The following is an 18,264-nucleotide window of genomic DNA, read 5'->3' as shown; positions in this document are numbered from 1 at the left end:
TACATTTAAAAAAAAATGTAGGAATGTTTTACCTTTCTGCTAATCAGAAAGCCTAGTCTTCGTATATACAAAATTACCATTGTTAATGTTCTAATACAAAAAGATTTATAAAAGGTTATCTTACTTGTTTTTTTTTCTTGCATGTGTCTATCATAACTAACACGTCCTCTGAACTAAATGGTTTTGTACAAAGATATACATTCATCAGCCTTCACAGGGGTCCAAGATCTGCCAATTAATCAACGAAAACACAAGGGAAGATCAGACTCCCTTTCTTTTCCAAATTGTAGTTTTAAGCCCGAAATAAAATCACTGCATTTTAAGGATCGGGTTGTTACAATCAAATTAAAAACATTTGGTTAAAAGAAACTGATGGTGCATGAGAGTAATGGCCTTTTTTTAACAATAGAGGTCCACATCTTTAAATATGTTCATGATATAAATTTAAATGGTTAATTACATAACAAAAGATTAATTAAATGTGGACCATAGTTGGGAAAAAAATAAATAAAATAAAAATTGGGGGGATCACAACACTTCAATTTGGTTGACAGGGCTGTCTGGCACTGCGTCATCTCAAATTGGTGAAGGCTTCCTTCACAGAACAAGTCCATCACACATCACATCTAGAAGAGGAAGCATTGAAGTGTGAAATAGTCTTGCAAAGCAGTTCAGGCACACCAGTTACGGCCACTGCGGAAGGACAAATGACACCACACGCATACTTCAAACCTATTTTTTTTTAGTGTTTTCTTTCATTTAAAGAAAATCAGTCACAAGCCTCCTAATGACTGTTTTTGAACTCAACCCAAAATCGGACGAGCTCAGTCGTCCACATGCAACATCGAGAGATCGATGGAAAAGAGAATCCATTGCCAAGATTATAACGCCATTCCAGATTTGCACGATTCCCTTTGGGATGGGGGGGTGGGGGGGGGGCAGTATGTTGGCATGCATGCAATACTATCCAAGGCCTCAAACACCTTACTGCCCCAAACAAAAGACACTGGGAAGGCACCCACAGGGGCAGGGAAGTGGTTCGGTGTTTGAACACACCGTCATATCCCATCGAACCATTACAGCCCTACCATGGGCAATGTGTCACATCCACACTGTGCGCACAACCCACAGTCGGCTACAAGTGCTTCAAAGAGTTCCTGTGGAGCGAGGGGCCCATTAACTGAAACCAAGTTGGCGGGCTGCGGAGGGAAGCAGTCCTATAACTTATCGGCCCCATACAACAACTGGAGGATGCCGCCGCCCCCCCCGCCCCCCTCTTCGTTTTCAGTCTCCTTTTCACAAGGAGCATGAAGATTGGGGAGACTACAGATCAGGTGCCAAACTCTGGACACCAGACGGCAGTTTTGGTTCTAGTGTCTTATGGACATCCGAGGATATGAATACGTAGAACTAACCTGGGAAGTCAACTACTCAGAATTAATCCAATGTACTTCAGAGTATTTTTCCTCATTCACAAAATGGACGGCCATATCAACAATGATAAAGTAATTGCATCTCTGACTGAAGGATATCTATGTTTTGTTTTCTTCCAACAGGCAAAGATAAAAGAAGAATGAAAGAATAGTGTTTACTATTTACAAAGAAAGGATAAAAGGTTAAGAGAAGTTGTGTGTTCAACTTGGTTTCATCCTTTCACTCAAGTCAAATGACTGGGCTACTACTCCTCAGTAAGGTTCCTGAGCAAAAGGTCATACTTATAGGATCCTAAACTTTCAATAGAAAAGACAGAGAGGGGATAAAATGCCAAACAACAATAACACCTCTCACTTACATGAGATTATTATTATCATTACACAATAACAAAAACAAAAAGTGAACTTTGGGACTGCTTTTTCAGCATAGCATCTACTCAGCCACTAGGTGGCCCTGGTTGCCTCCACATTACAAGGCTTCATTTACCAACACTTACATTGATTTGATCTTTGATAATAATACTGCCATTATCAGGACATTACCCTGGGGATATGCTTTCAGTGCGAGACACGTTTCCTCTGTGCTCCTGTACCATTATCACTGTAATGTCCACATGACTACTTAATAAAGTAGTAATCGAAACACACCCAACTCTTCCAAAACAAAACTAACATAAAATCATGTACAGGTATACAGTATCCAGCAGTGGGGAGTGGGCGTTTCCAGAGATGACCTTTTACAATGGTGGCAGGGTTGGGGAGGTTAACCGTGTGTCATCCAGACCTAGGTTAAAAAAAGTATTTGAAACAATTTAAAATAGTTAGCTGTGCTTGATTGAGTTTGCCTGGCAGAATGGAATACACTAATTCACCAAGAGCGAACCCCATCTAGCATGCACTTCAGGCCAGGCTCAAGCAAACTCAAGGTATTGCAGTACTACTTCTTTTTTAATCTTTTTTACACAGGTCTGGTGTAATCAGAGGCATTAATTAATATTCAGAAAAATTACCCTCCCCTAAAAATGGAAGCCTTAGTCCCTTTTGTTGTACTTACTCCTTACAATGCATACAACTATTAAATACTGATAAGCAGGCTACAATAAAGAAAAATGGAAAACAAAACAAAAAACAAATATAAAAACCATCTGCTCTGTAAGAGAGCGTTTAAAAACAATAATACCAGCAATGCACTTTTGTTACAGTTTGTTTCTAATGCTAAATGTGCAGGCAATCTGACGGTTGAGGCGAATGAGCCATAGCGCCTTCGTTGTTGCCGTCAGGTATCCACTTGGTGCAGTGATTAACATCTTGTTTTTTTTCGTTCGAGCCCTCGCAAGACTGTCCTTCAGCAGATCAAAATAAAATAAATGCAACAGATAACATCTACATGGGCTTGCAAGTTCACCTCTCATGCTGCATTTACTACTAATGCTTCTGCAGGGACAGAGGGGTCCAGCTTCCAACTAACTCCCCTAGCCCTCTGCACTACTCGAACATAATCTACAGTAAGAAGGCGGTGAGGGGACTGCTAACGTAAGGAGCAACTAATAGGAGCAATTAATAAACTAAGGGGTGAGGGGAGGAAGGGGTTTGGAGGTAAACAAGGGAGGGGGGAGGTGCTAGTGAGGGACTGTGGTTAAGTTTCTACCAGGGAGGGGAGGAAGGCAGGACTTGAGAGAGAAAAGGCATGCTATCCATGGGCCTCATGGCGATGTTGAGTGGGCCGGTGATATTCATGTGCATGGGAGTAGTGATGGCCAACGGGTGGGCGATATGCATGGGCGAGGTGGTGGGAATGTTGACTGACGCCAGGTTGACCGGCCCGGTGATGGTCACCGGGTGCTGCAGGTTGAGAGGCGAGGTGATGTTGACCGTGCTGGTGGTGATGTTCATCTGGGCGGCGATGGTCACTGGGTTACTGGCATGGCCACGGTGAATCGCAGAGGTGATGGCAGCAGAGTTGGTGACAGGCGTAGCTGAAGCAGAGTTGTGCACATTGTTCGAGTCTGGGGAAAGATGGAGGGAGGGAGGGAGGCAGAAAGAGAGAGAGAGAGAAAAAAAAGAGTAAGTAATGGTTTATTTTCACTCTCTCTCCGTATAGGACAGCCAAGACTCCCCGTAGTTATGCAGGGGTGCGGGCAGGAGGGTTACGAAGTCACTGCAACGGACAATACACCAGCAAAACACACTTTCAAACTGTGGTAGGATTCTTATGAACCTACCTTGAGTACGAGAGATGTCAATAAGGACTTGGAACGAGTTATTTAAGATCTCTCCTACCGTCAACTCACCTAAGGGAGTAATTCAAAAAGCAGGATCAATGTGCTAGCCAGCTAACTTTTCTAATACTATAACAAAATGTCATATTTCTTAATAAATATATATGGGCATTGTATAACTGACACAATACGTTCAACAACCCATGTCAAATGTTTTGCTAGGAAACATAAACATGTTCTATCTGTTCATCAAAGTTATGAGGTTAACATATTGATCCAGCTTTATGAAATACAACCCTGATACCTGTACAATCCTATACAAATGATCACATGAAAAATAAACCAAAAACACGCTTCTGGTTAATTGGAGCGCCAGCCGCCACTAGACAGAAAACAGCTTCTAGCTTTGACAGGCTACATAACAAGTCTCCTGTGGAAAGTGGGCCACTTCAATGCATGAGTATACACCGTCAGATTTGGAGGGTTGAGGGTATGGGGGTTTCTGCTGTCATCTACAATATTACCTTTTCGCAGCCCTGAGTGGTTCCACTGCCAGTCACTTAGCCCTATTCGGAGATACAGACGACACATAGGGGTTACAGTGGAAGGCTATGGACAGGGCATCAGTTAGGCTTGCGTGCCAGCGGCGGCAGGTACAGGGCATGGGATTGGAGGGGGAGGGTGGGTCAAACATCAGTATGTTACAAACACTGTTGGCCAATCATATGATCGCCCATCTTGAAATCCACGGACATATTGAAACGAATGTGAAAGTGACAAAACTGGTATAGAATATCTGAGAGCTAGCTTATGTAAGGTAGGCTCCACTTGACCAAGAGATCTTTCCTTTTCTACGAAAATAGTCCTTCAATGTCAAAACTGCACTTCTAACTTCCCAGAATTCAGCTTTGGGGTGACAAACCAGCCATCATAAACCTCCATTCCACAGAGACAAACAAGACCACCGCACAGAGACCAAAGTTCTCAACAACACACTCAATCAACTATTTCTTTGGTCAGGTTGCACATCGCTTTGGGTGGCTTATATTACGCTAGTTTGCCATGTGCGTCAAATGATCTGAACGTGCAAAGCTCTTTAAATTTAGAACATCTCTTGACAGATTGCTTGCTATGGGCCATCCTTTTCTGTCAGCAAACATACTCGTCACAAACACAGGCTCACAAAAACGGCCATATCAGACTGGCCCGAGCAAAGTGACATTAACGTCAAATAAATGTATCAACAAGTAATAAGACTGCCAGGTGCAGGCATATACTGTGTATGTCCCTCCATTTTTATGTCTAGTTGTTGTTGTGTTGACCTGAACACCATAAATATCAGCAAAAACAGCCCCTATTAATAAATGTTCCTTTGTAATTGCAGATCAACAATGGATAAGGCCATCGATAGTAATGTGAATCTGCAACTATGAACTGAGAAGTCTGATATGGGGGTTCATAATCTAAGATTACAGTAAATGTCAGAAACGTGACGACAACATCTAAAACCTGATGACAAACCTGACCATGTGCTTTGGGGGAAAAAGCAAACCTCCGATGGTCAGAGAGACACCGCTGGAATGAGGAGGGACCAGTAGAGTTACTGGTTATAAAAGGTTGCGACCCGGGTGTTTGCAAGTGTATGACCTCCTGGTGAGACGCGGCCTGAGGCAGGTGAGGCAGAAAGAGGAGGGAGAAGGTGTATGGTGAGGTGGAAGAGAGGCAGAAGAGGAGTCTAGAGCGTACCTTTATTACAGGGGTTGTTGAAGCTGGCCTGCCCATGTGTCTTGAGGTGGCTGGTGATGTAGGCGGCGCTTAGCATCTTCCCGCAGATGTTGCAGGTGACTTTACCCTCATGTCGGATCATGTGGGAGCGCAGCCGGTCTTTGGTGGCAAAGGCAGAGGTGCAGGCCTGGGGGGGGGGGGGGGGGGGGCAACTTCAGTTCAACTGGTGTCCGTGTGTGTGTGTGTGTGTGTATGTTTCTCCATTTACACAAAGCATGTCGGCACACTGAAGGTCTATTTGGGACGAGGTTATATTGTTGATCCTATTCACATCCCCAATAATATTGCTACCAGACAGTAAATGAGCAGGATATGACAGAGACACAGAAGAGGGTAGGAGCATGGGAGGGTGGGGCGGAAGGAGTTCTTACCGTGACTTGGCATTTGAAGGGCCTCTCTGAGGAATGAACGTGCTTCACATGACAGCTTAGATGGTCTGGCCTGCAGTGTGAGAAGGGGGAGACAGGAGAACATGGGAATTTAAATGCCTGGAGTAGTAAAAACACAAGTACACTCTCATTCACACCATACATTGAAAAGAACTAGGGCTGCACACACTACCAACACTTTGATAAGACTTTAGATTAGCAAACAGGCCAACAAGAGGTTATAGCCCAATCGTTTAAAAGGGTAAAACTACTCAACAAACTCAAATAACTTTATATGCTTGTGGTGATAATCTGTCTAGTGAGTGACAATTGGTGTACCATCATGCTTTCTGTGCGCTCATTGTCTTATTTCAACATCTTAATTCTTTCAAATGTATAGAAGAATATTATTGTTTATTGGTTGTTTATGAAGTCAGATTATGTCCCTGTCCACATGAAGTGACGTGGCAGGTCCTAGTCTAGGCCTACAGTATACTGTATGAACCACCGCACTACACCCCTCCTTGACCTCTCTTTGTCCCAAATCTATTGTAACGTTTGTCCTTGCAACAAGACCAGGCGGGATTCAGACAGGCCATGCCCAATTAAATCGTTAAAAGGGGGGGGGAAACAACTCCTGAGCTGCTTTTGAAGAATCAACATTAGCTAACCTTGCCAAATAAACCTTCCATAGAATTTTGTAGCACTACAGCAACCTTCACTATCCATTTCCAAAATCAACAATTCATGTTTCAAAAACATAATATTGGTTTGGATATCCATGCGTATTTTTGGGGGGGGAATCTCAGGAAACCATGAGGAATGAAATTTAGATGTGACATTTCAGACTCTGGGGACTTTACTCTACTACATGACAGATAATCATCTCTGTGCTCTATATACCCCTGTTAAAGATGCGGACACCACTTGGGCAACAACAGCTGTCAGTTCTACCCGTCTTCACTAAGCAGCACTGAGCTGGGCTCTATCGGACAAACGGAGCCAGGGATTTTCCATCCAACCGAGATGGAGAGCGCAGCTCAAAAATGTCTCTAAGGAGGCGGTTTCACACGGGCAGGCTTCTCACAATGGCGAGGAGGCGTCTGATCTCATCTTCTCAGAAGTGCAGTCGAGCTGAAAGGCTCACATCCCCCCCCCCCCCCCCCTTCCCACTCAAGACTCTGTTAAAGAAGAGAGGAATGGCCTCTTTCAGGCCTACAGAGACTACAAATGAACATGCACCTTTCTAGCTAGCCGTGCAACATTACAGGGTTCTTCTAATTTAGCCTGCTGGTCAATGCAATCCAGATAAGGTGCTTTACTCACTAACACTTTAGAAACTCTTCTCAATATCGCCCTGACTACCTCAACTTCATATGTCGCCCTGACTACCTCAACTTCATATGCCTGAAGGTGTCAAATGAGAGGGGAGAAAAGATCTCTACAGAGCAATGACATTTGTGACAGTAATAGGGGAGGGGCTAAATCGATTAAATAAATCAGACCACTTAGTCAAAACACTACCATTGCGAGCAGGAGTGACACTGGAGACCCATCTCTTCTGGTGCAGTCTGGCCCCTGCAGCAGCCTCCCTGTCCCATGGTGTTTTCCCTGAGAGGGGGGACACGAGGGACTACTATGTGACGCACGCAAATCTGAAGTTAAATATACAAAGGGGCACTGCTTGCATGTCATGGGCCTGTACTGAAGCTGCATGGGCTGTTGGTGGGCATCCCAGCCCTGCCTAAATCTATTATTTAAGTAGGTCCTCCTTATGGGGGCATTTTATAAAAGGACCAGTAGGGATGTCAAATAAATGCAAATATTATGCATTGATTAACAAACTTGACTGTTACCGCTAATACAGATTTATCTGTTCTATTAAAGGTGCAATCTGTTAGATTTCCCACTGCCCAGTGATCATTTCAACTGCTGAAACATCCCTTTGATGATAGAAGACAACTTAAATTTGCCTATGCTAGCTAGAGAAACTAACCCATCATAACTAAAAAATGTTATTTACATGGATGTGAAACATTTTACCCTTGGTTACAATTTCTACATCCGAGGACCAGTTACAGAATAGAGAAATATAAAAACAATTCATGAGTCTATAGACCTTCAAATTATGTTGAGCCTTTGTTTTTACCACCGGGCGAATTGCAATTAAATCTTACACAATGCACCTTTAAGCCCTGTGCTTTTAATCAATACATTGGCACACATTAAGAAATCACCTAAATTAGTTGAATTGCAAAACACTGGGATTTTCTCAACTAACCAACTGACATCAACCGCTAGTGGAATTGACTCCAACAGAACCAATCATCACGTTTGTGACCGTACAACTTATCATCATTAGGGATGCTCCGATCTGGATTTTTGGGGCCGATACCGATCACCGATTTTTTTCCTCAAGATCAACCGATACCGATACCGATTTTTAAAAAAATACATAACTGTAGGCCTACTGACTGGATAGCCTACATATTTTTTGCTTTTTAGACAAAAGTTTTGATCCATTAGGCACCAAGCAAACGCAGACCCATTTTTATGGCATAGTAAAAGTCTGGCCTATCACCCAGTTAGGGCCTGAAGCCCAAGTCAGTGATATGGCTGTATAAAAGACATCATAAACGTGGCCTTCATGGTTTACATACTGTTACGTCCTCCTATGTTTTCTGTTCAGTTATCTGTCTTCCCCAGGGAAGAAAAAAAAAAAAAAAAAAAAAAAAGATCGGTTTTTGCGATCGGCCATTTTTGCCGATCACCGATCGAGTCATTTGGAGTGAAATCGGCCGATTTAAATCGGTGGCCGATAAATCGGAGCATCCCTAATCATCATCTAGTTTTGCTCTAATTAGCAATATACTCAGTTGGCTGGTGCTACCCCACAAGCGTCTCCCTATTTTGCTTAATACTCCATTGCCAAGCTCTGTCAGTTACCCCAGCAAATTACCAAAGTCACATCTTGTGAAAAACAATTGAATCCGTCCAAATGTCTTCATATGTACTGTTCTACCATACAGCAAAACCGTGAAAATTAAATGTATTTTAGTGACTAGGTAGCGACCTAGGTTAGCCTACCACGGCTATGGTGGGCGACCTTGGCTTTTCTTATTATGCTAATGATCTATTCGCCAACATTGATTTTGTTATGGTCAAGCTAGGTCAGTCAGCATTTAACAAAGTCAGTTGGATAAGTAGATGGGTGACATATCAGCCTAGCCATTTATCTTGTTAACTAATCAGTGCCTATTCAACTAGCTGCAAATTACTTGCAAACATTTAAAATGGCCGAAGTGCTTGCCATTTAAAACCTAGTACCATGAATATACTTACTGTGCTAAAATAATGATATCCAATTATTTTACAAATTGATCATGTTTTTTTCCTTAATCAAGGAATGAGAAAACATTTGAGCCCATTGAAATGAAAGCAGTGGAAAAAATATTTTAAAAAACGTTCCCAACTTAGTGGCATCAATAAGTAGCTCAAACTAACCTTAGACATACTCAAGAAGCAGGTTTCAAAATCAAGTGTCCGTCACTCAAATCCTAGACAATTTCTAAACATACATTTGTTAGAACTACCACGAAACATTACGGTCTTAAAGGTGGTGAGAAAATAAATGACTATTGGAATACTAAGACATGTACCATAAATGAAAGCCACGTACCTCGAAAAACCCTTCCCACAGACGGAGCAGATATAAGGCTTGTGAACACCACCGTCGTGAGAACGTACGTGGTACGTCATGCGATCCTTCCTCTTGAACCTCTGTTGGCAGATAGGGCACTCGAAGGGCTTCTCGTCTGAGTGGGACAGCTTGTGGCGGTTCAGGTGGTAGACGTCCCGGAACGCCTTGCCGCACATCTCACATCCGTGGTTCTTCTTCACAGGCTTGGGAGTCTTCTTGGGGGCGCTCTGCTGCTGTTGCTGCTGTTGCTGCTGCTGCTGTTGCTGCTGCTGCTGCTGCTGTTGATGCTGATGATGATGATGATGATGATGATGCTGCTGCTGCTGCTGCTGCTGGGCCATGGGTGACATGATGCTGGTGCCTGTGGAGGCAGAGGTGGTGGCTGTGGTGAGGATGCCTGCGATGGTGGAGATGTAGGAGGGGTTGCCGGCATTCTCGCGAGGCACGGTGGAGATGAGCGGCACCATGGTGGGAGCCGTCTGCAACTTCTTGGGCCGAGACACCATCTTGACGCCCGTGTGGCAGGACTCGTGGCGCCGCAGGTGGTAGCTGTCTCGGAAGGCCTTGTTGCAGTAGCCACAAATGAACGGCGTCTTGGATTTGGGCTCTTTCTTCACCACGGCAACTGGCCCCCCTCCGCCACCGCCGCCGCCGCCACCACCGCCGCCACCACCGCCGCCACCACCACCGCCGCCACCTGCACTCCCTCCCCCGGCGACCACATTGTCCTTGAGGAGCTCTGCAGCACTGACCGGGGGCTTGTGGTCCAGGGGGATGGGCATCACAGGCTTCTGGTCCTGCGGCTCAGCACCAGAGTTGAGGAGAGGCAGGAGGCTGTTCTGGGCGATCTGGTGCTGGTGATGCAGGGCCTCGTTTGCCTGCTGGAGGGACAAGACACAGCCATGCAAAAGCACATCAGTACAAAACACCCTCAAAGCTACTACAGCAGCATGTAGCAGAGAGAGAGAAAGAGAGACACAGAGAGAGAGAGAGATAGGTTTCTGCTCTAGATTTGATATTTGCTGCCTTGTCAACAAAACTGTACGGTAAGTGTAATCTGGTGTAGTGGGGGATGAAAGTGGTATTAAATGACAAGGGCTTTTTCCATTCTTCAAAGGAGTAGTAGGCTACAATTTTTAGCACATTTTGAATGCTCTATTATGCATTAAAAATCAATTAACGACAAATAACTATGGCTTTGTAGAATCCTTCATAATACATGTTAATTAACTAAAAATCACTTATAATGCACTTTTCAATGAATCTTAAACTTAAGATGTACAGTTCGATCTTGTGTTGTTGTTAGGGGCGGCTGTGGCGCAGGAGGTAAAGTCACCATCTAATGATCACAAGGTTGGCAGATCAGCGGTTCGTTCCCGGCTGAACACATGTCGAAGTGTCCTTGGGCAAGACACTGAACCCCAAAATTGCTCCCAGTGAGCGGGCCAGCGCCTTGCATGGCAGCTTGCCGCCATTGATGTGTGAATGTGTGTGTGAATGGGTGAATGAGAGGCCGTTGTAAAGCGCTTTGGAGCAGCAAAAAAGGCGCTATATAAGTGCAGTCCATTTACCATTTAGGGCTGTGGCGGTTACACGGTCACACAAGGATGGCCGTAAAAAAAAAAAAAAAAACATCAACCATTGAAATATATATTGATGTTGAAAATGTGGATTTTTATCTTCATGTAGATATATTTAGATATACGGTCTGTCTAGTGCGTCTCGTGTTGAGGGTTCTCCCTGTTGTGCCATATAATCAAAGTTTCCGTCCTTAGTCAACACTCAGGCAGCCAATTCACTCAGATCTCGAGCTCTTTTGGCCTAAGACTGCATTGCACTGAGAGGAAGCCCAGGCTTTGACAGAGAGACAGCCTTTAATTTATCAAAAATAGAAAGTGACTCATTTCCTGGGCATCTGAGCGGCTCGGACAACAAGAGCAGCCATGAAGCGACTCCAGAGGGGATTAAGAGGCAGCTGTTCAGCAAGGTGCCGAATGACTAATAAGACACAGGAGAGGGAGGCGAGTATGTCAGCTTTGAATCTGAGCTCAGAGGGTGATGTAAGGTCAGTTATTGCTGAGCCAGAATATAATAGGAACAATAAAAAAAACAATGGTAACCTATCATTATTCTCTGCTCTATGCATTCCCAGTAATAGACATGACAGGTTAGTCTGCTTCAAATGTAGATTTGTCTCAAGCCTACTTTTCCAAACCCACCTACTCCTATTACCCTAGAGTCACAAGAAATAAACACAAGCTCTTCAAACAGAGACAGTCCAACACACGCGCGCGCGCGCACACACACACACACACACACACACACACACACACACACACACACACACACACAGCTCCCTGCCACTGAAGAATCTAAATCTGTTGCATGTAAGATGATATCCCATGGTGATGGAGCTGATTTCATGTGACCAGTCCTCCCCAGTGGCACAGCATGTTCTGGGTTAGAGCACAACCTGTACATTAAGTCTATGTAACCACGTCTACCCTAACACACATGCCTGGAAATCTCAAAGAAACGTGACTAAATGGCACCACAAGGCATATGCAAGCTCCAGATGCCTATGCCAGCAGGTCACAAAACAAGCAACATTCCATTGATAGATAGGATAAGTTACACTGCAACTGTCTGCTCCATGAGGAGCAAAAATAATAATAATTAGCAATTAACATAGTGGGTTGAATTGATGAGTACGATAGCCACTTTTGTTCCAAAATGTGGATCTCATGTGTACACCCAAAACAGTTAGACATATTTGTCCCAATAATAAAGGTAGCTTTGCTGACTGCAGAATTCAACTTTTGTTGATCTGGCTTATTCAGCAGTCACCATAGGCCTAACCATCACCTGGAATCCATCTGACTGCAAAGACAAGCACATATTACATTAACTAATTAACAGAAGAGAGTGGCCATTTTGGTGCCCACGTGAATGGCTGTAACAGAACCCTTCAATGCTAGTTATTTGTGAAATGAAACTCTTGTGTCGAGTCTCAGGATGACTCGCTATATAAGCTGCTTACACAACTGGTAGAAATATCCCTTTCAAAGCAATTTCACACCACTTTCATGTAGCATTCTGGGCTTGGTTCTGGTTGAGGGTTCTTTCCTCCTCTAAACCACAATCGTCGTCATCACACTACCTTACAAAATTCCTTATTCCTTCCTTATTGTAGTCACTGAATGGCTTAGAACATCTCCTCTCATCTGACCCTTGTTTTAGAAAAGGTGCCTGGCTGAGATGTAGAACCATTTTTTACCCTCTTAAAGAATGTGCATTCCTTTCACTACTTAAACGTCATGTTCGGTATTCATCTAGGCGAAACACAGCTTAGTAATTAGGCCTAGGCCTTTACTAACCTTGTCTTTCCCACAGGAAGGTGAAGTGGTTTCGTCAAAATGTAGTCTGGACTTACTTTCCGTTCAAGCTGAAAATCCCATTCATGTTTCTCATCTGGATTTTTTTCTAATAGCTAATATAGGCCTAAACTTTGTGTTAAACATAGGCGTACAGTTTCACACTATTTTCTGATTATCTAGTGTTTGCTTCTGGTAAATCAATCAAAATGCAATTATTAAGTCAAACCTTCAAACATCTAAAATCTTACTTGGAGAATAGCGATGGCCAATGTAAGTAAGCCGATTACACAATGCATATTAGCTTGTTTGAAGAAAATCCAGATGAGGAAAATGAATCGGGATTTTCAGCTTGAGCTGGATGCAAGTTCAACAAACTATATTCTGACACCACAGCCCTATTTATATTCTAAATAAAAGAGTATGACATGTTTTTAATAATAAGGAAAGGTTTTTAATATAACATGTGCAATAAAATAATGTTCCTGTTTAGATCCTGTTTTCCAGGATTTGCACCATTGTTTTTCACAAGGATAGACAAAAAATGAAATAGTAACAAAAAAAAATGACCCAACACAAGTGATAAAGCAGTGGAGAGGACATCTTAAGTATGCAGCTGCCAGCATTGTCCAATTGGTCACGGCAGCCCCCAAAGGATATACATGGGGAGGGGGAGGGGGTTTATGAATATTCTTGGTCTGCGGGTGAAGAGTTTCACATTGTAACCAGCAACCAGCAACAGGACAACCAAAGACACCCCAATTGAAGACAACCTTGTTATTTTCAGTAATCACCATAGGGCAGGGTTAAAGACCTGACCCCTTGGCATTCAAGTTCAGCCAAGCATCCCAACCCAGTCAGCCAGGCAAGGGACGTGGTCTGGGAGTTGAAGAATCCCAAACCGTGTTCCCTTTTTTATGTGCTCTTTTGTGGAGGACACAAATCCAAGCACTGATGCACTTACGGCCCTTAGGGGGTCTTTGTGACAGCAGTCCTTCTTGATTTGGAGGTTCTGTTCAGCTGCAGTCTCTGCTTATCAGGGGCAGTTGCACAGGCTCAACAGCCTTGTTTTAGGAATGGGAAAAAATAAATAAATACAGGAGTCGACAAAGCGTGTCGAGTTCTCTTATTGTCCTCACTGTAGTAGGATTCAGACTGAAATTGTTACTGCCATTAGCATTTCTTCTAGCTAGTGCATGGGTGTGTGTGGTGTGTGTGTGTGTGTGTGTGTGTGTGTGTGTGTGTGTGTGTGTTAGTGAAAGAGCAGACGGGCCAGGCCCTGTGCGTGTGTGTGAGACAGCCAAACACTCAGACACAGACAGAGGCATAGGGAGAGCAGCCCGCTGCGCCTTCACGCTGCTCTGATGATTTTGATACAAATCCACACTGATGGCTGAGGTCATTCCAAGATAAATAGCACTGAAATGGAGTGGGGGCGTGGAAAATAACAAGAAACAACACAAATAAAAGCAGCCCACTGTTCTTAATTCAGTAAGAAACCTTGCTGGGATTCACAATAACAGGAGGAGAATCTCTTTCAACAGAATGGTAATCTGTTTACTTATCAGCGCAACCCCGGAGAAGGAGGCGAGACGATGGTTGCTATTCAATTGCTCACTTCACTTCAGACTTTGGGCATATAAGAATTTCAAATAGGACCAAAATGATAGGCTAGATACAAGGTCAGGGCTTGTAGAATAGGCCCAGGCTATATTGTACACAACAAACAACAATAACTCTTTTCACTTGCACACTTCTAGTGACACCTCTAGCATTACATGTGCGGGCTATGGACATTTGCATGCTATGGATGCTAGTACTCTCTTGACCATCACTGTCTCTGCCAGACTATAGTCATAGGGAGTGCAGCCACTATATTCAACGCTCATGCAAAACGTGGCCTCGATAGAGCTTCGGACAGTGTCATAGTGGATGGTACTATTGTGCTCTTCTCCAGTGGATATAGCTGCTTGTGCTTCCGCTCAGAGATAAACACACTTGTCACCCATTTCCAATGAGAGCTCAAAACACACTTAGTATAAAGAAGCCCCCATTCAGAATAGGGTAATTTCTATTTCAACTAAATTCAGGAGATGACTGTAACTCTACTTAGCCTATTTGTTGACAAGGTTTAAAGGTGCAATATGCATAATTGAGCATTTCTAATGGTTCTAAATGACTGTTAAATCAGTAGCTACCAGGGAATGACATCTCCCCCTCATATGCAGAACACAACAGCAATGTCCGACACTACAAGTCCATTTCGGGGGGAAATTGGAACTGAATTGGCAGATTTCCAACAGACTTCCACACAGCACCTTCAAGTCCAACTTTTGAAAACCTCTGAAAATGTAACTGTGAACTGAATTCCACAAGGGGATTGTTCTCTGTATGGAGGGTACACTTTACTCTGCCGTAGATCATGTAGCCTATTGATTCCACTGAATGATAGGGATGACTCTACAGGCTTATACAAGAGAGATAGTGAACTGTAAAAACGGCTGTACTTAGACATGACAAAGTAGGGTTATGTACACTAGGCCTAGAAAAACTAAATGAGGAAAACCTTACAATTGAAGGTTCATCCTAAATCAGAGGAAAAGTGGACACTAGTCATTTATCAGCTTAACAACACCCTGGTCAAGCCTACCCCTGGCGCTTACCGGACAATAACAAGTGACGCAGACTACTGTGAAGTCTCATTAGATGGCTCATCAGATGCAGTGAACTAAACCGGCTCCAAACTAATATTCCCCCCCCCTCGCAGCTACCTCACACCAGCTTCAGGTATTTCAGCCTTGTTAGCCACAAAATAAAAAGCATCATCATGGGTCTCCGGCTCTTGCCAATTAACTGGGAACAGCTGCACCTCTTGAGGGAGCACAGAGGGAATGGAACTATATATGGCTGTGCAATACAATTAAATGGGGGTGGGGGGGATAAAAAAAACAAGTGGCGACTGTGACTGAGGACATCCATTTTCCAAAACTGTTGTTCACATTTGACCTGGAATTGAAAGCCTAGGCCTAGCCTAACTCTAATGGGATATTTGCGATTGTGTTGTGCTGTGTAAGGGTCTTCTCCCAAATCGAGCCCTATGTGATACTGACATGGGTAAAATTAGTAACTCCATGTAAATAGCTTACCAAATAGAATTTGATTTCTGAGCCCCTGAGAGCATGTTGCCACATAATGTCAGATGAGAACCGACACTTATAAACCGAAGCTTAAGAAGGTGCATTACACTGTGTGCACTAAAAGAACTAGCCTACCCTTTGCCCACTGCATTGAAGGGAAAGTTTCGCAAACCCAAGGAAGAAAAACAGAGTTCCAAATTATGACTGTCTGGGGTGCTTTTCCAAATCCAGTTAGGCTTATGAGCTGTAAAGGTCTTCTTACTGGATTTCCAAATGCAATACTGAGATCACTTCCTTTATACTATGCCTCAGGTATGATGATGGACAGAGCTATTTGTAGTAGGCCGGTATATAGACTTGACTAGTACATCAACTTCCTATGGCTTAAATGTCAATATTTTGCATTTCGTCTTCGCCCAATGTCTTGCCATCCATTTCAACACATCTTCTACCTTCTCTTATCATCAGTAGAGACCACTTTAGCAGTGTACCAGATAGGCTCAGTATTAGGCCTTCAAGTCTGTCAGCCCCTGATTTTTTAAATAACAGGTAGCCTAGAATAATGAAATTGGTTGTATTGTCAAACCTGATCATAAGCAATCACCAATGACATATTACTCCACTGTTTATGATGTTCTTGTAATAGCATACTAATAGCTATAGTTTTACAAAAGTAAACTAATACTGCTGTAATGAAATGCCCTTGAGCACTGCAGATATGTCATAGAAATCAAGTGGAAAAAACAACTTAATTCTTAATCCTTCTTCTAGCATTATGACTGCCAATGCCCCTGGCCCTAGCATGATTTATTTATTTTGTTGCTATGACTGATGGATAGATGATTCACTTAGGTAGACGTATTGTAAGTCGCTTTGGATAATGGCGTCTGCTAAATGCCAAAAAAGTATAAAAGTAGAAATTATCTTTTCACGTTAGCATGCATTTTCTCCATAGTTTACGTTTTTTTGCTGAAATGATAGTCAAACATGAAACAACCAATAATTACGGTATGTAAAAATGCAACTAAACGGTTGTTGTAGCCTATTATAGGTTGCTAAGACTTTCAACCTATGATAAACAAAATATTGACACATCATTTGAATTTCAATTAGCAGATTGCAATGTATCCACAATTATTGGCAAACAAATGTTTCTCCTTTTCTAATAAAATGGTCTGTCTGATAAATCTCAGGATATGGCACGGAGGTTCCACAATGATTAGCACTTGAAGAATAAGCCAGTAGCTCGCCTTGGCCGCAGCTTAATACATATTTTGAATTCTTTCTCCAAACCGCGGTTACATATTCTGGGACAAGGAGAACGAGGTGGAAGTTAGGATCGGAAGTGCGGGTTATTCCCTCCTTGAGTCTGCAAAGTGTCCATCCTCGTGCCCAACCTCTATTTACAATGAGATTTGCTGGGGAGTGGAAATAAATTCCACACACCTCACACTAATACATGCATCGCTGATTTCTAAAACCAAAACATTTTGCAAGCAAACATTCACTTGCTCTTCAGCGTCGCTGGATGTGGGGATTGTTCTCGTTATTTTATGTCTGTAGCAAGCTAGCAAGCTAGCTAGCTGGCTTAATAACGAGCGCGGCATGATCACACTTGGCTAGCATGTTCCAACAAAGTGGGACCAAATCTAACATACCAGGTAGCTATTTCTAATAAATATCCACTGGCGGATTTGAACATCTGCACCAAGAGATTCGACAAAAAATAGGGGGGAGAGAGCACCCAGATTTGCCCCTCTCAGCGTCATCTAGCAGGCTACCTCACAGCTGGAAGTCTGGGACTGATGTAGCCAGCTAGCTTAGCAGCTTGCTCTGACTAGCAAATATGAGCTAGCTAGCTACCATTGTTTTGCTTGGATAGCTCTACTTTAAATCAACGAGTAAATATTTGCATGGGCAACGATGCACAAGGGACTTGGGGAAATTTGAGTATAGTTCGTCAAATTTCCCCCTCTAACGTGACACCTACCTGGAACAAAAACGTACTCCAGCTCGGTTCCATTGCAACACTTGAAATCTGCAGGAAACCTACAAGGAATCTACAACAAAGCAGCTAAACATGGCAGCTGCTACAACTTCCTGTAACCCTCCGGGCTGAACCATCTCCAGTGGGTTTATGTGGGATGTTGGAGATGTCTAAACAATCAAAGATGTTGTAAACAATTTTGTATTTAAATGCTGCTGTCAGAAAACGAGCATAATCTCAACATTTTAAACAAATATTTAG

General features: G+C 43.2%; 1 protein-coding gene across 1 annotated transcript; it reads right to left on the bottom strand.

Annotated features, from left to right (window-relative positions):
* Positions 1–3,077: 3,077 nt before the first annotated feature.
* On the bottom strand, positions 3,078–18,039 carry LOC308152232 (vascular endothelial zinc finger 1-like; the record flags this gene model as incomplete). The annotated part of the gene is made up of 8 exons (XM_080525158.1): positions 3,078–3,439; positions 3,656–3,724; positions 4,177–4,218; positions 5,399–5,564; positions 5,809–5,878; positions 7,330–7,416; positions 9,485–10,386; positions 18,007–18,039. 8 exons carry the CDS (start codon positions 18,037–18,039, stop codon positions 3,078–3,080), a joined length of 1,731 nt encoding a protein of 576 aa, XP_080381284.1.
* Positions 18,040–18,264: the final 225 nt, after the last annotated feature.

Source organism: Nansenia antarctica (genome assembly GCF_963989245.1).
Source record: "Nansenia antarctica genome assembly, chromosome: 3".
Lineage (NCBI taxonomy): Eukaryota > Metazoa > Chordata > Actinopteri > Argentiniformes > Microstomatidae > Nansenia > Nansenia antarctica.
This window is presented reverse-complemented; position numbering and strand designations above follow the sequence as displayed.